General features: G+C 49.2%; 7 protein-coding genes and 1 non-coding gene across 12 annotated transcripts; 5 read left to right on the forward strand and 3 right to left on the reverse strand.

Moving 5' to 3' along the window:
• The first annotated feature begins 299 nt into the window (after positions 1 to 299).
• On the forward strand, positions 300 to 1,978 carry FOIG_12835 (uncharacterized protein). 2 transcript variants are annotated; one of them, XM_031213775.1, is made up of 3 exons: positions 300 to 451; positions 530 to 1,317; positions 1,373 to 1,978. In XM_031213775.1, the coding sequence occupies exons 1-3, from the start codon at positions 383 to 385 to the stop codon at positions 1,800 to 1,802; spliced, it is 1,287 nt and encodes a 428-aa protein (XP_031056349.1). In that variant the 5' UTR covers positions 300 to 382; the 3' UTR covers positions 1,803 to 1,978. The 2 variants fall into 2 exon arrangements, with proteins under 2 accessions (XP_031056349.1, XP_031056350.1); XM_031213776.1 differs by having other exon boundaries at positions 300 to 1,317; positions 1,373 to 1,928.
• Positions 1,767 to 4,159, reverse strand: FOIG_12836 (uncharacterized protein). 2 transcript variants are annotated; one of them, XM_031213777.1, is made up of 6 exons: positions 3,947 to 4,159; positions 3,796 to 3,901; positions 3,443 to 3,747; positions 3,022 to 3,389; positions 2,636 to 2,970; positions 1,767 to 2,588 (listed from the first exon to the last, which is right to left on the reverse strand). In XM_031213777.1, exons 2-6 carry the CDS (start codon positions 3,800 to 3,802, stop codon positions 1,918 to 1,920), a joined length of 1,686 nt encoding a protein of 561 aa, XP_031056351.1. In that variant the 5' UTR covers positions 3,803 to 3,901; positions 3,947 to 4,159; the 3' UTR covers positions 1,767 to 1,917. The 2 variants fall into 2 exon arrangements, with proteins under 2 accessions (XP_031056351.1, XP_031056352.1); XM_031213778.1 differs by lacking the exons at positions 3,796 to 3,901; positions 3,947 to 4,159 and having other exon boundaries at positions 3,443 to 3,790.
• A 689-nt stretch (positions 4,160 to 4,848) lies between these two features.
• On the forward strand, positions 4,849 to 4,964 carry FOIG_12837. Its single transcript, XR_004093450.1, has one exon. It is a non-coding gene; the product is annotated as a 5S ribosomal RNA (ribosomal RNA).
• A 268-nt stretch (positions 4,965 to 5,232) lies between these two features.
• On the reverse strand, positions 5,233 to 6,917 carry FOIG_12838 (phosphomannose isomerase type I). Its single transcript, XM_031213779.1, has one exon. The coding sequence runs from the start codon at positions 6,726 to 6,728 to the stop codon at positions 5,463 to 5,465; it is 1,266 nt and encodes a 421-aa protein (XP_031056353.1). The 5' UTR covers positions 6,729 to 6,917; the 3' UTR covers positions 5,233 to 5,462.
• A 2,518-nt stretch (positions 6,918 to 9,435) lies between these two features.
• FOIG_12839 (vacuolar protein-sorting protein BRO1) lies at positions 9,436 to 13,723 on the forward strand. 2 transcript variants are annotated; one of them, XM_031213780.1, is made up of 4 exons: positions 9,436 to 10,422; positions 10,498 to 10,927; positions 10,994 to 12,142; positions 12,192 to 13,723. In XM_031213780.1, the coding sequence occupies exons 1-4, from the start codon at positions 10,145 to 10,147 to the stop codon at positions 13,317 to 13,319; spliced, it is 2,985 nt and encodes a 994-aa protein (XP_031056354.1). In that variant the 5' UTR covers positions 9,436 to 10,144; the 3' UTR covers positions 13,320 to 13,723. The 2 variants fall into 2 exon arrangements, with proteins under 2 accessions (XP_031056354.1, XP_031056355.1); XM_031213781.1 differs by having other exon boundaries at positions 10,498 to 12,142.
• Positions 13,724 to 13,863: 140 nt separating this feature from the next.
• Positions 13,864 to 16,106, forward strand: FOIG_12840 (L-lactate dehydrogenase (cytochrome)). The gene is made up of 5 exons (XM_031213782.1): positions 13,864 to 14,278; positions 14,338 to 14,371; positions 14,421 to 14,458; positions 14,508 to 14,783; positions 14,832 to 16,106. The coding sequence occupies exons 1-5, from the start codon at positions 14,213 to 14,215 to the stop codon at positions 15,924 to 15,926; spliced, it is 1,509 nt and encodes a 502-aa protein (XP_031056356.1). The 5' UTR covers positions 13,864 to 14,212; the 3' UTR covers positions 15,927 to 16,106.
• FOIG_12841 (chromosome transmission fidelity protein 18) lies at positions 15,954 to 19,194 on the reverse strand. The gene is made up of 2 exons (XM_031213783.1): positions 16,611 to 19,194; positions 15,954 to 16,560 (listed from the first exon to the last, which is right to left on the reverse strand). The coding sequence occupies exons 1-2, from the start codon at positions 19,061 to 19,063 to the stop codon at positions 16,122 to 16,124; spliced, it is 2,892 nt and encodes a 963-aa protein (XP_031056357.1). The 5' UTR covers positions 19,064 to 19,194; the 3' UTR covers positions 15,954 to 16,121.
• A 103-nt stretch (positions 19,195 to 19,297) lies between these two features.
• FOIG_12842 (uncharacterized protein) lies at positions 19,298 to 21,351 on the forward strand. 2 transcript variants are annotated; one of them, XM_031213784.1, is made up of 3 exons: positions 19,298 to 19,440; positions 19,532 to 20,077; positions 20,129 to 21,351. In XM_031213784.1, exons 1-3 carry the CDS (start codon positions 19,402 to 19,404, stop codon positions 21,128 to 21,130), a joined length of 1,587 nt encoding a protein of 528 aa, XP_031056358.1. In that variant the 5' UTR covers positions 19,298 to 19,401; the 3' UTR covers positions 21,131 to 21,351. The 2 variants fall into 2 exon arrangements, with proteins under 2 accessions (XP_031056358.1, XP_031056359.1); XM_031213785.1 differs by lacking the exon at positions 19,298 to 19,440 and having other exon boundaries at positions 19,448 to 20,077.
• The last annotated feature ends 1,318 nt before the right edge of the window (positions 21,352 to 22,669 follow it).

Genomic DNA, 22,669 nt, shown 5'->3' on the forward strand with positions numbered 1-22,669 from the left:
CTTCGCACAGCCACGGCCATCCTCGTACATCTGATAAATCTCCGAACACTTTGCGAGTACTCGCAAATATCCATTCTTGTCCCGATGAAGCTCAAGTCTCATCATACTTTGCTTCAGATTGGCCGATCTGCCACTAACGGGAGCCTCAACGTCCCGACGACAAGGATGCTGACATACAATCTTTTCCTAAAACAAGCCTAGCGGTTCCGAGTACGCGTATAGATGGCTCGTTTCCGCGTATTTGTCATTGCTTCGCTCTGCATTGTCCCGAGTCCATGTGAAAAGAGTGTCTCTAAGCTGGTTTTCTCCTGTCTCTCAATTTTCTCTTCGCTTTGACGTTTGTTCGTGATACGAATCCGCGGGTTTACAAACCAATCATACAATGTCTTCTCGAAGAACTCATACCAAGTCTCGGACAGGCTGTACAAACTGTAAGAAGCGTAAAGTCAAGGTTCGTAAACTATAGCGCCCTTTCCTTACAGGAGATTTAGGCTTCTCCATAACCGTTTTCTGTGGCTAACCGAAGTAGTGTGATGAGGCTCGACCATCATGTTTCCACTGCACAAGACATGGCGTAACATGCAGTCTCGCGTCACAACCTCTGACTAGTCTAGGCATATCTTCAGTTGACAGCAGCAGTGACAGTCGTTCATCATATTTTCCCAACTTGAGCCCCTCAAATTCAACCCCAACTCCAACCCTGAGTTCCTTAGACAACCATCATCTAGTCGACTCCCCTGACCCCTTTGGCAGCTACAGTCACCCCAGTCCCACACAGCAGATCGCTCCCTTCCCTCCACATGAACTCTGGGCCCGCGATTGTGAGCTTATGCATCACTACTGCACAGTAACCGCAGATACCTTGTGTGTCCGGAAAGATCTGGCATACGTCTGGGGCGTCGCAATTCCAAGATTAGGTTATCAAGACCCTTTCGTCATGCATGGAATCCTTGCCATTGCCGCAGCCCACAAGGCCTATCTGGTGCCAGCTAATCGCAAGACGTATCTGCCATTGGCTGACTACCATCAAACTCTTGGCTCCGAGGGCTATCGCCGTTACCTCCAACACTATAACATGACCAATTGGATGCCTGTTTTTGGCTTTGCATCTCTCGTTGTGCTGCATATGTTGACGCTACCCACCCGGATGGATAACTGTGCACTGGAAGACCCCATCACAAATCTCATCGAACTTGCTGGGTTGTTAAGGGGTATCAAGACAACATTAGAGCCAGCAATGGGGCGGATAGTCAGGACAGAATTTGCTCCTGTCGTCTTCGGAATTTGGGTTCTTGACTCTGACGACGAGGCAGAACGGTATCCATGCCCAAGGCTGCGATCTTACCTGGAAAGAAGCTGACCCAAGCCATAGCTGTCCCTCTCTCGAAAACTCGTCTCTGCCCACAGATACATGGGCCGCATTGCAAAGGCTTCGAGCCTTCCAAGAAGCTGATATCCCTGCTAGCGGTCTGCAACAGTATACAGCAGCTATAGAAGGTCTGGAAACCTCTGCGAGACTATTTGCCGCTGCTGGGTTACATGCAGAGGTCGCAGCGGCACATTTTTGGCTATACATTATTGATGACAGTATACTCATCGACTTAGCTGCACAAAGGCCACATGCTCTTCTTCTCTTCGCACATTACCTTGTGCACTGGGCAGTATTTGAGAAAGGCTTCTGGTTCACGAGGGGTTGGTCTCGACAGGTGATGGCCAAGATAGAAGAGGGCTTGAGCGGCAGGCCAAATTTCTTAGAAATGATGCAGTGGCCCAAACAGATGGTCGCTGAAGCTGTTGTGTAGGCATGGGTGCCCTCAGCACCAGCATAAAGCGTTGTATTCTGTCCGGAATAAAGCCTGATAACCTTTGCTTGAAACATGAGTTGCTTAATTTGAATATTATAGAATGTGCCTTCGATCACAGTTCCGGTTCATTGACTGTATACTCGTTGCTCGTAGATATAAGCTGGAACGTACCCCAAGTACCCTCGTCCATATAATCAACCATATGCCAATATGCATCTCGGCGAGCAATTGAGGCCTCGTCTGATAATCTCAAAGGCAACGACTCTTCAGTGATTTGGCGCATTTGTCGCCTGTTGCCGCCATTTTCACCTACTGAAATATCAGAAACAGTACGTTTGCGGCGGCAAGAAACAGGTGCCGGCGAGTTGGATGGGCTATCTATCAGTGATTCCGGATGAATGTGGTTCTCTTGCTGCACATCCTCTGCTTGCTCGATGGTAGGGACTACGAGCGATTGTTGAGTAGAGTTTTCGGACGGAGCTTCCAGGTTCTCCTTTGGGCATTCCGCTTCCGAGACAACGCGCCCATGACGAATACTCGCTTGCGTCTCCAATAAGGGGCTCACGAATCGATGGTCTATATTGACGGGGCGTTTCTGACTTGCACCCTGCGACTCACGGACTGGTGAGCTTGGGACAGAGTCGGGTCCGATCGTTGTCTGGCTGCCATGTTGCTGATGTCCGTCATCTGATGTGTGTTTGGCAGCAAAATCTTGCATCAGTAAATCATGTTCAAATAGTTCACCGGAACATGATGGCCCAAACATGCCCCCAATGGTGACCCCTTACATATATCAGCTAAAGACATGTAGGTCCATATGCATTACTTACCATTCTTTAGCCACTCAGCATTATTGACAGTGCATGGCCACACGTCTAGTGGCCGGAAAGCTTCGACGAAGTGGCAGAGTTCTGGTAACGAAGAATGCCTTGAATATGGAAAGTAAATAGTTCTTGGGAGACTGCACTCGTCACGCTGCTTCTGATTCTTGGGATCCTTTCTCAATCTCTCCACAAGCATCATGATAACTTCTTCAGCAGAGTAAGCGTTCAAGGTACCAATGTCCCAGTCCAGTGGAATGTTGCGACCGGTGGAGACTATCTTCTCCAAGGTCCCTTCGAGTTTATCTGACATATCGGTTGAAGAGATAGATGAGGAGAGGAACCTTGGGTTCACGATTAGCATGCCTCCCGCAAAAGTGATATAATGTACAAACGTATTGAACAGGGTGGCCAAGCTAGCTTGGTCCAGAAATTCCAACTCGGCTTCTCGTTGAAGATCATCTCCACCGCCGCCAACGCCAACTTCGGCCAAGTCTTCTCCCGTAGGCAAGTGGGCAACGATAGGTTGAATAGATATAGTGGTAGGTCTTTGAGCCACTTCGCATAAGTTCCCCTTTTCACAACTATGTAAGCGGACATTTACATCTGACGTTAAGCACCCTGGATGTGGCATGTTGCCACACATGTGGCCAGTCAGAGCCGGCGACTCTGGAGTAAGATGAATGTCTGTGTCAAATCTCGAGTCAGGGGAGTTTGATTTGAGCGAACCATAGATCCGGAGTTTGTAATCGTCGACATGAATCTGTTAATATCAGTGACCAGAGTTCAGCGTCCTGTGAGGTCATTTTGACTGACTTTAGATTTTAAAGCCTTAGATAAGGCGAGCCAGACATCTTCATATCCGTAAGTCCATGCTTGTAGGTGGAAGATGGTATCACTTGGGTATTGGGAAACCTTTCGCAACAATTCAGCGATGCCTTGGGCTTTCGTCTGAAAAGGCACATTCTCGGTGAAAGAGGTGTCAAGATAGATTTTATCGAGCGTCTTAATGCCCGACGTATACTCGATGAGATTTGGATTCCGGGAAATTGCATTGACGAACCATGGTTCGCTCCGGATATCTCCTGTGTAAAGAATTGCTTTGTTATCTCCTTCGACCACTTGACTTGGTCAGAAACTGTAAAGGTTGTTTTTGGGTGTCAACCTACAGAACATCACCGCCCCAGGACAATGGTTGGCGTCAAAAAGAGTTACCTGAATCTCGCGGCCCGGGCGAAGCTCGATCGATGTAGGCGTTTCCAAAGGCAAGGATTTCTATTCGTTTCAGTACAAAGTCGGGGAAATAGAGAGTATACATACCAAGACTTTGCGGAGATGCTTGAAGGTTTGCTGAGTTGATTCTAGCACCCCCTTGGCATAGTTGATGCGACAAGGATATCGTTCAAGACGAAGAAGGATCTCTTTGGTGACTGCTGAGCAGTAGACACTGGATCTGCAATTAGTAGAGTACTCAAACCAAGTTTGGAGACGTACAATGGAGATCGCAGGCTCTCGATCCCTGCCAAGTGGTCGCTGTGAACATGACTTAGGAAACAAGCAAGTGGTGGTTGTGTACCGGCATTGCGCCGGAAGAAATCAACTGAAATTTTGTTAGATCATGTTCACCACTTCTCGGAAATCAACTGACTTCGTATGTCTGGAAACTCAGACACAATGCCGTTGAACGTTGACATTTGCAATACTTAGACGCGAACAGTGAATTCGCACAAAGCGGATGTGCAGAATAGAGGAGCCGTTCACGGAACTCGGACGAAATAGGAGCTTTGTATCATTCATCCGCTTGATCGTTGAGATATAAGGAGATCAGTCTCGAGAATTATTTGTTTGTGAGAGAACCTCGTGGTGAGGAGTGTTGTGAAGTTGTTAAAAGAAGGTATAAGCCCGTCAGGTTGAATCATGGAGCAGTCGCACTGTCATTCCTCCGCCCCAGTGACACACTTGACACAGTGCACACCTGCCTGTCTGACCAATGCTCCATGCCTGCCTAAAACACCACCCGCAACTGCATCGCAACAGCATCTCAACCTTCTCCCCCCTCCTCAGCAGATTCTCATATATGCAGTAATGGGTTTCCACACTCTCTATTGGGGTTTCCACTATCTATCGTGAACGTGATCTACGATAAAGTACTCCAGGCGCCACGTATTAACAGAAACAAAGTGCTAAGGATATAGTCCTCTCCCCACAGCCAATAGGTACATACGACCATAGGTAGTGGAAAATACGGGATCCCGTCTGCTCTCCCATAGTCAAGCCACTAACCGGCGGATTAGTAGTTGGGTCGGTGACGACCAGCGAATCCCCGCTGTTGTATGTTTTTGTCTTTTTGGTCTATACTCTAACTCTTATCTAGAGTCATACTCAAAGTAATTAATCTTGGTTTGTGTGGTGGTTAAGTATCGAGGTTGCGGCAAGCCTCGTACGAGATGAGAAATGACTTGTGAAGCTTTTGGTATCGATACATGCATCCAGACTTTCACAAGCGGATCCGTCAAGAACACTACCATCCAAAGTCGAACCTACACCGTTAGCTATTTCCTCCATGCCGCAATGGCTGGTGAACGAGCTTCAATGTCAAATTAGTTCCCGTCCAGTTAACCGGTACGCCGGAAGGAACATACAGATAACATGTAACCAATAAAGGCTGTCTTTCTAAGTTCTGCATGTGTGGTGGTTTAGAACTAAACCTTGGGCTTCTTACACGGGACTTCGCGACATCTATTTAAACTACAGGCTTGAGAGGTTTCTCCATTCATTGTCTATCTCATCTAGTTTCACAGACTGAACCGTCTTCTTCGTTAATCGTCATAGTCATTCATTCCGCAACCGCAGTATGCAGCAACAGACCACCACTACCAGCAGTGATATCCAGCTTCACTCCTTGAGCGATGAAATACACATGGCCCTCGGATAACTCAAACGACTGATCGTTTGCCTTGACACTTGCGCTTCCACGTGTAGCAAGCATAATCTTGGGACCACCTTCACTCAATGCCTCGCGCTCACCAGATTTCAAGTCAGTCGCAAGCACGTTGAACTCGCTGGTAGGTGGCTTGAAGAGCTGGGTCTTGCCCTCCTTGCTTCCAGGATAAGTTTCTGGCTGCAGTGTCGTCTGTGACTTGGTCGTGGGCTCCCAGTTAAGCACTGAGCAGAACTCATCGACATTGTCTCGCTCGGCCTTGGGACAGAATCCAGTGTTGAGAACATTGTCAGAACGTGCCATGCATTCAATGATATCGCCCTGGATATAGGCATGAATCCCGCCTGCAGGAATGTAGATAACCTCGCCTGGCTGGAGCAGCATGTAGTTCATACACAACAGTCCGACTAGGTTGCCAGGGTCGTTTGCTGGGAAATTCTTCTCGAGTTTCTTGGCGACCTGTGGAATGGCCGAGTTGAGTCCCGTAAAGGCGGAGTCGGGGAGTTCTCGGATTGCCTGAAAAGCCTTCTTGATGTCTTCGTCAGATGATGTTAAAATAGTTTTAACGACCTGCTTCAATCCTTCTTGGCTGAGCTTCTCATCCGCGACAGTTGCGCCACCGGCGACAAGGAAGTGTCTCAAAGGCTTCTGGCGTAAGATATCCACGATAGCCTCAACAGGTTTGAAGCCACAGAAAGCCTCAAACTCGGACAATGCGAGGGCGATTTCTGGCTTGTGGTTGCCATCCGTGAATGAGCCTGGGTCCTCCTTGTGCTTCTTACTCGAAAATTCCTTGTTAGGATGAACCTGCAATGGCAATGCTTTCGCAATAGAAAGAACCTTGGGAAGGTATGGAAGCTTGCTGTGTCCAAACTTTGAAGTGATTTTCTCTCCCAAAAGTTCCTTAGGGTATCGGTCCAGAACGTCTTGGAGATCCTCGCCTGTGCTAGCGACATAGGATGGCAAAACGGGGTATGTGCCCATCCACATCTCAGCATATGGCTTGTCCTCGTCAATCTTGAAGTTCTTCTTTCCATCCCCATCCCATCCCGGCGTCTTTTCACAGAGTCGTGCAGATAGAGAGTTAGAACCTTGTTTACCCCATGGGTATTGGTTGCAGCCGCAACGGAGCTGATAGAAGGAAGCTGCTGGTGTCGACATTTTGAGATTCAATGCAAAGAACTGTAATTTTTCTTCTGGGTCAGTGACAGTGGGCAACTAAACAGTAGTAGTTCTCATTGATATATGGCCACTCGCAGCTGATATAATGTTAAGCTCCAACAGCCGAATTCATCGTCATTTTGTCATCACTATCGTTGACGTCAGGCGACAATGATAATTAAATCAAGGTCATACTGTGGTACAATGCGAGGTTCTCGATAGACCCAGTATAATTACATCACTTGTTGGTCCCTCATTCTGTAGAGATACGTACATCTTCGCAAGGCTTGGCACGTCAGCCGAGAGAAGATGAAGGCTTTCCAGATTCGATCCCGATCCGGCCGGACGTTGGCCTCCGGGCATGGCCCGCTTTTTTATATGCTTGCGCCGAAAATCCCGGGCTGTTTCATGGACGTCACAGGACTACATAAAAGACATCTCAGCGTCCACATATGCTGTACGCCCACCTAGGCTATGGTCTCTGCTAAATCCGACTCTCGCAGAGTCAGCGTTGTATCTTTGTATTACAGATACCATCCTAATGCACCCTTACCCTGGAGACCGAACGCAGGATGGTTCTTTTAAAATGTAAACAATTTGTGGAGGGGCTTACTACTATTCATATAGTAATCACTTATTAAATAAATACATGTTTCGAGAGTGAGGTTTACTCCCGTGCTCAAGCAGTTTTTTTTTTATTACCGTTAGTTGGCAAAAACATTATGAGGGATGAGGCCATCCTACGTATCACAAATGAGCATACTGGCCAGGACACAGCCATGAGCACGGGAACTCATTATAAGAAAAGTAACTGAAAACTCCTCGGCAAGCTTTTCAAAAGTCATCTACACCCCGAACCACTCCAGTATAGAGAACGTGAATAGTGGATCCTGACTTACCGGCAATGATCTGTCGTCGGCAGTCGTACTTTTCAGTTTGAGGACCAACAGGTGGATCCGGTGATGTTCAGATCAGTCTTGCGATCAAGAAATGCAAGCTGTCGGCTAATTTACTAGAAGAGTGATCAGCCCCGTCGTCAATAGCACCCGACACATCGAGGTAGTTTGCGGTGTGACAAGTGAGCCCTGGGGCTAGCTTGAGATGGTCTGATGTAACTCTGCCCAACTAAAGTTCATGTATCTGACCATCCCTTATTTCAATGTATTTCCGCCTTTACTATAAACTCAGGATGTCGATGCGTAGAAGCAGGACCTCCTATGTATACCATTTGGTTTATAGACCGCTTACACGGTTGGTCATATCTCGAGCTCGTGGCGCACGGTTTGGCGTAGTCAGAGATCGGGTCGCATAACAGGCCGCGGCGACCCTTTGAGAGGGATCAAGACCCCTGCAGAAGCGGGCCGCTCATTGCTACGGATTGGGGCGGGATTCCTTGTTGGTTTTGTGAAGAACTGACCAATGGTAGATAGAATGGGCGTTCCTGGCTAGGATGAGGCCAGCGTCACTTGCATTAGCCCCGAGTCATCAGACGAGGGTCTTTTTGTATGTGAGTGATATTGAGTTGAGCAAATCGATGATGGTCCAGCTGCAACTTTGATAGTTCGGCAGACCATTAAGATGTTCTCTACCTATCAATGGATGTGAGTCTGAACATGTGACATGCTTCATGCATGGACTATGAAGGAAACATGAATTTGTCTCTCCCATGTGCTTCTATTGGGCTGTGATTAGATGTGATTGAGACGATGAGGGAGCCCCGACCGCTGACCCCAAGCAAGATAACTAGAATGGTTTTCATTTTATTGATCAAAGAAGGTGTGATGGCTAGGAAGAAAAATTGTCTTGGCGTACATGATAATGATGAGGCTTCATTTTGGCGTGACTGTCGAGCGAATCGCCTTGCAGGCCTGACTCGAGATCACCGGACACTATTCAGATAGTGATATGGAGATTGACGGCCATTGCCCATAGAAACAATCTAGCCAGTCCCATGCATTGAAAATTGTGATGCCTAGTGTATTCATCAGCTTGTAGTACGCATTTCACGAAGCCATCATCAGGCAGCTGTGATTCGCATATCTCCACGTAAGTAATAACGCGGCCCATGAATGTTATCACGAACCGAACTCAACATTATTATCGGTCTGTGATAGTGTCGGATTAGAGTGAAGAGGACAATATGGCGGCGGTTAATCATTGAGGCTTAGACAAGCCAGGAATAGTCGAGCCACAAGATACGGGACGAGGAGTGGTTTACAAGGCACCTTTGCAACGTTACTGGCTGTTGATATTTGGCCTAAGATGGCCCATCAGGCGGTTGTTGATGCGGCTAGGCACTAAAAGCTCATGTTCTGGGGTGCTTGAGTGGAGATATATGCCGCGATGAGACGGCGACGGGGGTGATCATGAACCAGTGGTGATGGAAGACGATTATCTGTTGCATATTGAATATTGTAGTATGCATGAATTAAGCGTCGGCGTTACTGTATGGTTACAATTGGTGAGTTGAAACGATGTTCCGTAGGCGCAGTACAGAAGATAAGTTCTGTACCTAATGTCCGCTGAGGTGAGGTCGGGTGGTCTCCAAAATCAGAAGGTGCTGCTAAAAGCTGGAGAGCTCCTGTCCTACCTAATTTAGCCGTCTCTAGAGCTACTGTACATGCCACGGGTCTAGACTTTTATCCGTCTCATCAGCTGCGGTACTCCAGAGTAAACTGCGGTGTTTATTTGCCCTCATCTGAATGTGACAAAACATTGTTCCTGGGCCTACCTCATGTCTTAGGTACCCTTACCGCGCTTCGACGCCCCCCTGGAACTATTTCGTCACCGCCGTACGCCAACTGGGCCTGACGGACCCCGCTCTCCATCAACCTCAACCTCAACTCAACCTTCGACTCAACTTAAACGAAGACACGTCTCTGTCCATCCCTCACAATCTCCGTGGGACGATTCACTATCGACTGGTGTGTCTTCTTGCAGCTTTCGTTGACAGATTTCCTCTCGACACCACCCCTCGACGGCCCCTGTCAACAGTGCATCCCAGCTGCATCTCCCTCGAGCTTATTTGACTCTGCGGTCTCTCTAGCTCTTGGCCGGCTTCGTACTGTAGCTGTCCCCGCTACCGCCCCCAAACCATCCTCTTACGACCCGCCTCTTACTCCCGTTCTTACCACGCACTTCGAACCGTACACATAGATCGGGTCGCATTGCAAGCGGCCAGCCGGTTATCGTCCTCAATATTCAGGGACTTGATCTGTCTCTTCCTCAGCCTTGTCATTCCGCCCGGCATCTCCTGCATCCCTTAGCTGCATCTGTGCGACCGCCAACTTCGAGCTCCAGCAGACATCTCCACGCTCAGCTGCATATTGGCCACATAGCTTTCTTCTCACTCACCTCGATCCGTAGTCCTATCCGATCGCGCCACTACGCTATTCGCCCTTTAGCTGTTGCCTGCCATGGCACAGTCTCCGATGATCTCGGTACCCCTCAAGGCTACCAACGAGATTGACTGGATTGAGCCTCTGAAGGGCTATATCCGCGATACCTATGGCGATGATCCAGAACGCTATGCAGAGGAGTGCGCGACACTGAATCGCTTGAGACAAGATGTGCGGGGCGCTGGAAAGGATAGCACTTCTGGACGAGATATGCTTTATCGCTACTATGGGCAGCTTGAGCTTCTTGACTTACGATTTCCTGTTGATGAGCAGCACATCAAGATATCCTTTACATGGTTCGTTTCCCCGAGGTCGAGTCCGACCGGATGGTGCGCTGCACCTTTTGACACATGCTGATTTTCTATAATCAGGTTCGACGCATTCACACACAAATCTACCGCGCAATATTCACTCGCCTTCGAGAAAGCCTCTATCATCTTCAACATCTCTGCTGTTCTCTCCTGTCACGCTGCTGCTCAAGACCGCGCCGAAGAGTCCGCTCTCAAGACTGCCTACCACAACTTTCAGGCTTCAGCTGGCATGTTCACTTACATCAACGAGAACTTCCTCCATGCGCCATCATCCGACCTTAGCAGAGAGACTGTCAAGGCACTGATTCATATCATGCTCGCACAGGCTCAGGAAGTATTTCTTGAAAAGCAAATTGCTGATAAGAAGAAGATTGGGCTGCTCGCGAAGTTGGCTGCCCAGGCTGGCTATCTATATGGCCAGGCCCTTGAAGGTGTACAGGAAAATGTGAACAAGGCTATTTTTGAGAAAGTGTGGCTGTTGATGATACAGGTAGATTCACCCGTCACCATGCAACATGGCTTATCTTTGGTGTTGTTTATTCGCTAACGGCACCAGATCAAAACTAACCTGCTGAACTCTATGGCACAATACTATCAAGCCTTAGCGGATGATGAGGCTAACCAGCATGGTATCGCTGCTGGAAGACTGCAAGTTGCCGAGGCCCAAGCAAAGGAAGCTGAGCGCATTGCCAGGAACTTTCCTAGCTCGGTTCCCATGAGCTCGAACCTGAGTGCCGACTGTGGAGGATTTCTTCAGGAAATTACGAAACGACATCACTCGACAGTGCAAACTCAGCTGCAAAGTGCTTTAAGGGATAATGACTATGTGTACCATCAAGAAGTGCCCGCTGAGGCCAGCCTGGAAGCCGTCGCCAAACTGCCAGCCGCAAAGCCAATTCCTGTCAGCGAGCTATATGCTGGCCAAGACATTCAACGTATCACTGGGCCTGACCTTTTCGCTAAAATTGTGCCGTTTGCTGTTACGGAGTCTGCTAGCTTATATGATGAAGAGAAAGCCAAGCTTGTACGAGCTGAGGCAGAACGGGTGGAAACGGCCAATGATGAAATGGCAGCCAGCCTGGATTATTTGAGGCTGCCAGGAGCATTGCAAGTGCTCAAGGGTGGATTCGACCAGGATATCCTGCCTGATGAGGACTTCCGGCAGTGGTGCGCTGATGTTTCTGACCAAGACAACCCGGTAGCCTTGTTCGATTCGCTCCGGTCCGAGAAGGATTCCATCCTCATGATCCTGGATAAGAGCACGAAGCAACTCGATATGGAGGAAGGTGTATGTGAAAAAATGCGATCCAAGTATGAAAACGACTGGACACAGCAGCCAAGCTCGAGACTCACAACAACATTACGGGGCGATATTCGCCATTACCGCGAGGCTCTAGATGAGGCATCAAGGAGTGACAACCAGCTAGCGGGTAAACTTCGACAGAACGAAATGGATTTTGATGAAATGCGACGGGCTGCTCAGTCAGGAGAAGTCGACCAGCTGTTCCAACGTGCCGTTGCACAAGCGCGAGCAAGGGGAAGTAACGCAACAAGCCCAGCTGGCATCGAGCCGAATCTTCTGGATGACGACTTTGAAGAGGGTCCTAGTGTTGTGGATCAGATCAACAGGGTTGAGGATATTCTCAAGAAACTCAACCTTATCAAGCGAGAACGAAACCAGGTGCTGAAGGATTTGAAGGAGAAGGTGAGTAAAGTCACTAGTATTCAATCAGAAGCGGGACTAACCTTGCTAGGCTCACAACGACGATATTTCCCAGATTCTCATATTGAATAAGAAGTCTATATCTAATTATGAGACGCAGCTTTTCGAGCAAGAGCTGGAAAAGTTCCGGCCTCATCAGAACCGACTTTTGCAAGCCAACCACAAGCAGTCGGCTTTGATGAAGGAGCTCACGAACACGTTCAACAGATTATTGCAGGATAAGCGAGTTCAATCGGAACAGAGCAAATATGAGGCAATCCAGCGGCAGCGATCATCAGTCATCAACCGATATAAGCGCGCATACCAGGAATTCCTGGACCTTGTCGCAGGCTTACAGAGCGCCAAAAATTGGTATACTGAGATGCGCGAGACAGTAGAGAGCTTGGAGAAGAACGTTGACAGCTTTGTCAACAACCGTAGATCAGAGGGCGCGCAGCTACTCAACCAAATTGAGCAGGAGCGGTCATCGAGCAAGAACTCGCAAGCCGAGATGGAGCGAGAGAGACTCAGGGGTCTCATGGACCGAATGTCGATAGACCCTTCCAAGTCATCGCCACAGCCTCAGACGCAAAATCGGCCAACACCCCCCTCGCAGTATCAACAGGGACAGAATCCGCGATATCCGCAAACCAATTATCAAGGCCAGTATCAGGCGCCGAACTCACCTCCGGCGCAGCAACAGACCCTGGCTCAACAACAAGCATACCAGAACTTTTCTCCGCCACCAACAACACAATCGTTCGGACCTCCTCCTATCAACACCTTTGTGCAGCCTACATATAATCCAAGTCAGTATGGACGCACACCGGGACCTACGTCGCCTCCTCCGAATCAAACGTCGTTCAACATTGGAGGCTACCGGGGCCCTGCATCACCGCCTCCTAACCAGACAACGTTCGGACAAACTCAATCATTTGGAGGATACGGAGCTTCAGCTACACCGCAGACACAGGGAGGCTATGTGCCACCTGGATTCGTGCCACCTCCGCCACCCCCTGGGCCACCACCGCTTGGACCTCAGCAGACATTCCATTATGGAAATCAACCTAACAGCGCGCACCCAAATAGTGCTTATCCACAGAGTGCGCATCCTCAATCAGCAGCCCCTCAGCAGCAGCAGCAAAATGATCCTTGGGCAGGGCTGAATGCATGGAAGTAATTAGGAAGTGAAGACGAGTCTTCGGGTTCAGGGGCTGGCTGTGTGGGGATCCTCTTCAAACGACATAAGGGGCTGGGGGTGACATAGTAGTAAACAGACGAGTATTATGCTTGTCGATGAGTTTTGAGATACATTTGGCTATGATGCATTCGTCTGACCTCAAGAGAAGGGATACGGTGATGGAAGGAAAAGCGACTGTGTTCAAGCATTGCAGCTATGAGAGCTGAGTGGAAGAATACGACATTGCGAAGAATTGCCAACAATATTTGTTTCATCTTGTAAGGTTATCTGAGCTTAGACTCGCCACACTTTAAACCGAGGTTGTGGTTGCGGTGAAATGAGGCTAAAAAGCCCCCACCCAGGCACCCCGCATGCCTTTACCCCGATTGCCCGAGCTGTTTAACCCCAACTAAAGTTGGGCGCTAGACTTGATGGTGCATGTTGGGAGTAATACAGGCAATTTTAGAGGCTGTTCAAGATAATTTATGGAGTGTTTCCCCGCAGAAGTGAACTGAGGTTACTGAGCTTGAACCGGGAGGTTGAACTTTCAGACCGGTCATGTCGCCGAACCGACTCGGCTTCGTTCCGCTACCCGTTATTCCCTGACTATCCGGTCTCCGTGTTCGGATTCTCAAGGGATTGTTTTTTATTTCTATTCTTCTTATACCCTCGTCTTCTCATCTTCTCACTTCCATTTTACTCCTGACTCTTTCGGCCTTTGATTGATTGACCTATTCTCCCGAGACCAGGACACAAGATATCCACATATAGGCTATACCCTGTCGATCAAGAGCCTATTTCGTCATTCATCCTCGGGCAAAAGGCAACGGTCCTCTTTTTTCCTCAGTTGAAGCGCGTTTCTTGCAACAAACAACATATCGAATACTGTCAAAATGGTGTTAAAAGGCGGCGAGGTTGCTGAGCACAACAGCGCAAAGTCGTGCTGGGTTATCGTTCACGTATGGACGCCATGAATTGAGTCGCGACTTACCGACATTTACTGACTTGAATGCGATAGGGTAAAGCATATGATGTGACAGAATTTCTGCCAGGTATGATATACTCAAGAAGTGAACATTGGATAAGACTGACGACTTGCAGAACACCCTGGAGGTCAAAAGATCATCCTCAAATACGCTGTAAGTCTCATCCTTTACTGAACATCGCTCATCGACTAACACGTGCCAGGGTAAAGATGCTACCGAAGAATACGAACCAATTCATCCTCCCGACACCCTCGACAAGTATCTTGATGCCTCCAAGCATCTCGGCCCTGTCGATATGGGCACCGTTCAGCAGGAGAAGAAGGAGATAGACCCCGAGGAAGAGGAACGTCTGCAGCGCATTGAGCAGAAGCCTCTTCTGTCGCAATGCTATAACCTCTTCGATTTTGAGGCCGTCGCTCGACGTGTGATGTCAAAGACTGCATGGGGATACTACTCCAGCGCTGCCGACGATGAGATTGTAGGTTTTCCTTGCACCACTACTGAGGAAGTATCTAAATGAGAATAGACAATGCGAGAGAACCACAGCGCATTCCATCGCATCTGGTTTCGTCCTCAAATTCTCGTCGACGTGGAAAATATCGACTTCTCAACTACAATGCTCGGCACAAAAACAGACATCCCCGTTTATGTAACAGCCACAGCCCTCGGTAAACTCGGCAACCCAGAGGGTGAAGTCGTCCTCACCCGCGCCGCAGCAAAGCACAACATCATTCAGATGATCCCCACTCTTGCATCATGCTCCTTCGACGAGATTGTGGACGCAAAAGCAGGCGATCAGATCCAGTGGCTGCAGCTCTACGTCAACAAGGACCGTGCCATCACCAAGAAGATCGTGCAACATGCTGAGAAGCGTGGTTGCAAGGGTCTCTTCATTACCGTTGATGCGCCCCAGCTGGGACGTCGCGAGAAGGATATGAGATCTAAGTTTACCGATCCTGGTTCCCATGTCCAAGAGGGCACAGATACGGATAACAGCCAAGGTGCTGCGCGCGCTATCTCGACATTCATTGACCCTGCACTGAGCTGGAAGGACATTGCGTGGTTCCAGAGTATTACATCCATGCCTATCATCCTCAAGGGTGTCCAGCGCGTCGAAGATGTCCTCAAGGCTATTGACTACGGCTGCCAGGGCGTTGTTCTCTCCAACCACGGAGGTCGTCAGCTTGAGTTTGCCCGATCCGCCATTGAAGTCCTCGCTGAGACAATGCCTGTTCTACGCGAGCGTGGTCTCGAGAACAAGATTGAGATTTTCATCGATGGCGGAATCCGCCGTGGAACTGATATCCTCAAGGCTCTCTGCCTAGGTGCTCGTGGCGTTGGTATCGGACGACCTTTCCTGTACGCCATGAGTGCTTATGGTGAGGCTGGTGTCGTACGAGCTATGCAACTGCTGAAGGATGAGCTGGAAATGAACATGCGCCTCATTGGTGCTAGCACTATCGAGGATTTGCATCCCGGTATGCTTGACCTGCGAAGTCTATTCCAGCATTCTGCTGTGCCATCGGATAACCTTTCATCTACTGTGTATGATCCTTTGTCTGTGCCTGCTCAGAGACCCAAGGCTGGACCCAAGCAGGACGCCCCCAAAGCGAAACTCTAGGCGAGCTGTGTTTGACGAGACTTGTCTTTTTGGATATTTGTCGTGGCCTTAGATGTAGAGAGGTTTAGATACACGAGTTCTTTATAGCGTCGAACTGTTTATAAAATTTAGGATACATTTAACATCGCTATGCAACCAATGCTAATTTGACTTAATGCTACTCACATATCCATTACTTTCAACGGTGCCGTGCTCTTATAATCCCCTCATAAATTCCTGCAAAGATATTGGTTTTCTCACAGCGTTATTCAACCCTTCATGATACGTCACCCACACCTTGCGCTCCTTTTCCTCGTGCTTGGCTTGCTGCTGGGGAGTATTCCCCGTAATCTCAGCTAGCGGCCGCGCCTCTATGATTCGGCCAAAGAAATCACGCTTGATGAGTGTAGTGTCCTGTGATGATGCTTCGAGAGCATGTTTCTTGGAAGCCATAATCTTGTCTGTGCTGAGGTGCTCAGCGTGTCCAAGTGGGTTGCCTGCTTTGAAGCGAGACTGTCGAGCGCGAGCTTCTCGTTCCACTAATGTTCGCTTTAGTTCTTGATCGAGAACTTGACGAACAGCATAGCGTGTTGGTGCTGCCGAGGGTAGGAGAAGTGATGCAGCTGTTTCGAATGTGGCCAGAACATCGAGATCCCTGTAGTAGTGTTAGTTGTGTTCATCTGTTCGAGGTATAGAATGACTTACGGTTCCATGCGATACACATATTGTGGTGTCCGATTGGTGAGCGACTCACTCTCAATTCTTCCCTTCTGCAGCTCGATACCAACTTCAGCGAGGACCTCAGCTGCACGCTTGACCATGGCACGTTCGCTCTCCCTGCGTACGCTGGCCGTGGATCCTTGACTACCACCCACCACAACGGGCTTGACGTCCGGAGACACGATACGCGCAAGATAAGGGAGGAACTCGGCAGCAACATCTTCAGCGCTGCGGAACGAACGCATCAGTGTGGGTGGGAGTTGTCCCTGCAAAGCCTGGAGCTGAGTCCTATTCTGACGCTCTGCTTCGAAAGCTTGGTAGTCAGCTCGAGAACCAGAGAATGGTAGTGGAGGCGCAGAGTCATCCTCCGCATCACCACCCCAGCGGCGATCGTAGCCCATGCTGGGAAGATAGCGTTTGGGAGATGCAAAAAGGTGATGGCATGCTAGAACGGGCTGGCTGAGATATTGTGCCAATTCCCACTCTTGACTAGCATAAAGCCGTGACTGACATGTGTCGTGAAAGTGCAGCCATTCGTATGCTTGATTAGGCTTGGTAAGGTACAGATCATCGTTGAACTCGCGATTTGGGTATTCGGTAAAAACCTCCGTCATGATATGGCTGATTTCGCCGCTTGTATCAATCATTTGCCGCAGTCTTTCCATGGCATGCTTCTTTTGATACTCGCCGAAACCCAGCTCAGCCTGCGGTTGCTCATGCTGTGTTTTGGATTGAGACAAATCCATAGCTTGCTTTGGAAAGCCGCCACCTTCTTGGAAGAGGCGTGAAACGATATCCTTGACACCACCTCGACCCAGACCTCGAGCACCACCAGCGCCGCTGGTTAGATCTTGAAGGACATTGCGCTCCAGCCACTGCCGCGTGAGAGAGCCCTTTCCTTTCAGATTTGATGCGCGAAACCGCCCCGCCACCCATTCACCAACGACCATGACACCTCGAAGGTCACCCTCCACTGTGCTCTCAGCTCCCCGTCTAGCGTCAATGCCGCTCGTCATACCCCAGGCCGCCTCACACAGCTTTCGTGCAGCGTCTTTCTCGCAAGGGATACCCTCCTTTTCAAAAACATTCTTTAACCTGGTAACCACCGACTCCATAGTGGGCTTGCCAACGTGAATAATTTCTGCCAAATTGGAATGCCGGAGTGGTCGAAGCGCTGGCGCGTATACATCGTTACAAATGAGAATCAGGGGTCGGAGCAGCCGGAAGTCGTCACCCTTCTTCTTCCTTCGCCCGTAATTTTCTGTGGTGGCACCCGACGCATTCTTCTGATCCAGGAGAACAAGATCTATCAGTGCTTTGACAAAGCCGCCTTCACCTGATCCCCCTGAACCAGATACAACGCCATCCACTTCATCCACCACGACGCACGCTGGTTTGGCCAATTTTGGGGGGCCGTCTCCGTCCTTGCGGTTACTGACAGTTTTGACACTCTCTGTTCCCAAGCTTGTGCGGATGCGGTTCTTGACGACATCGCGACTTCGGTCGTCACTGGCGTTAATTTCCATAACTTCATAGCCTGCTTGTCTCGCACACACGTGTGCCAACGTTGTCTTTCCCAGTCCCGGAGGTCCCGTGAGCAGCAAGATTTTTCTATGAGGCTTTTCCTCCTCTTCTTGTTGCTGAGCACCTGGTCGTCTGGCTATCACGGGCTTTGACTTTGCTGCTCCAGGGAACACCACGGGATCCCACTTTTTCAACCATCCTAGTACCCGTCTGTTGGTATTATCGTTACCACACAGATCCATAAAGTTCCTTGCCCGGTATTTCTCCGTCCATAAGCGAGTTCTCTTGGGCCTTTTGCTGTTCGGCAGCTGAGGTTCGACTGATTGTACAGGCACATTAGGCCTTTGCGGCTGCGTTTGTTTCTGACTTGCGATCTCTGCGGATGCAGCGCTCATGAGATTGTGGATATCTACGCCGTAGTAGCTTCGTTTCGCTCGCCCTTCTTTCGTTTTCGATCGAGCTGCGACCATGGACTCGTATGTTGGCGCAGAGTTGGCCTTTCGCTCCTTGATTGTGACGGACTTGCCGTTACATGTTGTTGCCTTGAAAGATTGCGGCACAAGATTACTGAAAATCGGTGTGGTGAAGATTGGTCTTTGGCTCAGTCGTGTTGGTTCTTGAGCTTGCACATCGGGAGTGCTTGAGGGTTCTTCCTCATCAACTAGATCAATAGTTGTTGTTTGGTCATGTGCAATGGTATCTGAAGGCTTCTCTCGTGGATCCTCGGTCATCAGACGTTTTGCTACACGAGTAGAGTCGGTAGGTTCGCCATTGCTGTCTGAATCGGACTCGTCGTCCTCAACAAGGAATGGACCTCGAGCTTTCGGTTTAGGAGGGCTATGATCGTGGGGTTTGGCTCGTTTCGCCGGCGGCGGAGAATGAGGGAAAGTAATAGGTGACGACGCTGAAAGCATTGTGGAAGGACTTTCAAGAGTATGAGAAGTAAAAGATCCTTAATATTAAAGGATTGTGAAAATGGTGGTGTTGCTGGTGGGACTCATGAATTCCTTTGGGACGTCTCTGAGCTAGGGACGCGTCGTGTTTAATTGAGTCGCGTCCTGCGTGTAAGTTAGTGGGGACCCACCTATTCTCAGCTTCCCGAGCTGACATAAGCGAGTGACTTTGAATTGAACCACCACGGCCGGACCCACGAGATAATCCGGTGATCCAGCTGAATTGATGCCAAAAATTTGGCTCTTAACGACAATCACGACGAGCCAGTTCCCAGCACCGTGGGTCTCAATCTGCCAATATGCGTCGGCCTACGAAATACTATAGTCTGACGAGACCGGTATGCTCAACCTTTGACCCCAATTGACCCGGGCTGGCTGTTCCACCCCGCGCGAGGTGAATTTCGCCTTGCTAACCGACACACCATATAGAAACTCAGGCAATCATGGAACAAGTACAATCTGTTTAACATCGCCCGTGCAGCCGGTCGTGAGCCCCAAGTCAACAGTCGAGCAACATTTTTCCAGCAGAAATGGGCAGCCAAGTCGAAAACCCGAGGTTATCACGGCGAGCATGTTTCCGAGAAGAAGTGGGTGCGGCTCTTTTCAAGACGTCTTCAATCCGCTGTCGATCTCCCTCCCGAATACCTAGCCGCCAACGATGGTTCCGAGCAGGCGGCTGGTCGTGGTTCAGGTCTGACGACATCCAATGTGACCGCCGAAACCTACTCCAGAGTTCCCAAAGGCAGTACAACTGTCCGAAGTCCTTCTCATCCTGCTCAGCGAGGCCGAGCTTTTGGAAATGTGAATGATATGCTCTCGGAGCATTTCCAGAACATGACACCTTATATGCAAATGACATTCGCGCCATTGGAGCGAAGATTGGATACCGCTGTTTTCCGTGCTATGTTTGCTAGCAGTGTACGACAAGCTCGTCAATTTATTATTCACGGAGCTGTCAAGGTCAACGGCAAGAAGGTTTGTTTCAATAAAAAACCTCCCATCACGGACTGCTCTAACATTTGACAGATGGTCCACCCATCGTACGCATTGAATCCTGGTGATATGTTCCAAGTTGAGGTTGAGAAAGTTTTGTATGGGACTGGAGAGCAAAAGACAGCTGAGTATACAACTATGGAAAGCCGTGAGAAGGAGATGCTCGACCAACAAGAAGAGTCAGTCAGAAAGCATGGGCTGAAGAAGCGATCCAAAGTCCTCGAGGCTGTTGCTAAGGAAGGAGAGGAAGCTGAGTCCGCTGATACAAAGGCTCCTGGAAAACACGCGCGCAAGCGTGTTGAGCGAGAGGTGCAGTTGCACCGTGTCAGAAACCTCCGAACAACCGCCAGAGAGATTCTCAAGGGTGACATGAGAAACCTCTCTGCTAAGCAGAAGAAAGATTTACGACTATTTCGTGACACTGCTCAGCGTTTCCTGTCTCTTCCTGAGGCTCGCGAACTTGACGCACGGGACCTACTCCGTCAGATTCAGGCTCAGATCACAAAGCTTGAGTCTGTCGATACATTCCGAAAGGCTGACTCAACACTGGCTAAAGCAGCCAACGCTGAGGGTTCAGCTGAAGCATCGGCTGAGGAGTCCGCTGAACCACAAGCTGAGAAATCAGATTCTAAATTAAGTAAGGAGGAGAGAGAGGCGAAGAAGTTGCAATTCAAGAACAACGTCCTTGAGAAGGGTCTGGAGGGCATCACGAATAAGGCAGATCGCGACCGGGCTATGAATATTCTGGCCACTGAGAACTTGACCCATGAGGAGACCCGCCGCCTCATCAACATTCTCAGAAACGACTCCGAGAACCCTATCGATCCCTCTAAACCCTATGTTACTCCCTGGCGTCCTCGCCCATTCATGTCTGCCTTTGCCTTCATCCCTCGCTACCTTGAGGTTAACCCCAACATCTGTGCTGCGGTCTACCTGCGTCATCCTGTCGCAAGAAAGGGTATGGCTGAGGTGCCCACGCCTTTCAGCTATTTGACCAACCAGCTGGCCCACAACTGGTACTTGGGACGAGGTTAATGAAAAGAAATAGGTGGTTTTTGGAATTGGGAAGAAATTTGGCTAGGCGGATGGGATGCCTGTGTAATATACCACCTTCTAGAGTGTACGGTAGATAACCGGATGTACCTTGTATGTATCACCACCGTTAAAAGCATAACAAGTCTGGATAGCACGTTATTTTCCTGCCATTAGAAACAGTGCTAAGCGTGCAATTAAGTCCATACATATTGATACTTATACGAAATTATGATTTGGGTCCTTGTATAAAGTAGGTAGCTAGTAATGTTAGCTTTGGGAGCATGTAAAAGAAATGGGTTGTAGGTGATTAATAAGGTTTGGAACGATCACATATAATCTCCGCAACATGAGAGAACTCCGCGCGCCTCATCTGCTGTGTAACTCGAGTACGGAGTACATGGGCGGGCAACTCGGCTGGTAAATGGCTTGAGGAGTCATCAACCGGATATTAGATTCCTAGACTCAAGCCACCAACAACGGAGGACCTATTGGTGCAGAGGATGGCAGCTTTGACGTTACTGTTGATGGCTGGATTTATACTGGTTTAAAGTTTGGAGGCTATCTTGGACATGCTCTAACAAAGGGATTGTCAGGGGCTTGATACGGCTGCTCTCCGTTCTTTTTCTAGTCAACCGGTATCACACTGAGAAGGTGACTGAGAGAACAAGTGCATATGTATTTGGGTATACCTAGTCTGAACGAACAAGTCAAAGCGTATGCCTCAAGCTGATAAGGTGCAGCTGAGCCGCCAGTCCGCTTGATTGGAGTAGACATGCAGTACAAGGCAGTACATGGCCAACTCGTTCCTTCAAGGCGCCACAAGAAGCACGGATGGGGTTACTGGGTACCACGTCCGTGGATAAGAATGCAGCTCAAGTCCCGGCCCAATAGAGAATCTAGACCTGTTGATTGCCGTTCTGTAGCCAATCTGAGGACTCTCCTGAGAGCTTATCAGGACGGCCTGCCTAAGTCGCACAGCCGCTATCAGAGACCCTGGAGCCCCGGGCCGCTACTGTACAAAGGGTGAGGAGCCACATCCTTGACTGGCCGATCTCAAGTGGGGGATTATGCGGGAAAGATGTCGATTATCTCTGTTGAGAATATTATCCCATCCCATGTGATAGACAGCTGGTGTTTTAACCTTAGGGAAATAAGCTATCCGGGCTGTCTTCATTCCCTCCAAAAGCCGAATATTCAGACTATACCGAAATAGTATCAGACCCAGGTCCAGACAATGTTCAATTTAGAGTGGCTAGTCTAGGAGAGACAACTTACATAACGCCTCTCTCTGAGTCGCCAGAACTCACGGGGAGGCGGGACCCTCCACGTTGGGTTCTTGCCTCCACTCAATTCCTTGACTAACGTCCGTCACCCAAAGACTGGCCACCCCCACAGACCGGCCACCCCGACCAAAACACCAAGAACCGGATATCATGATCAATTAACTAATTATCTCAACACCACATTTTTTATATTAAATAAAAATTTAGTCAGTGAATATTTAGATGAAACTGAGTACAAAGGTCCTCAAGTTTTAAT

The sequence above is a fragment of the Fusarium odoratissimum genome (genome assembly GCF_000260195.1).
Source record: "Fusarium odoratissimum NRRL 54006 unplaced genomic scaffold supercont1.29, whole genome shotgun sequence".
Taxonomy (NCBI): Eukaryota; Fungi; Ascomycota; class Sordariomycetes; order Hypocreales; family Nectriaceae; genus Fusarium; species Fusarium odoratissimum.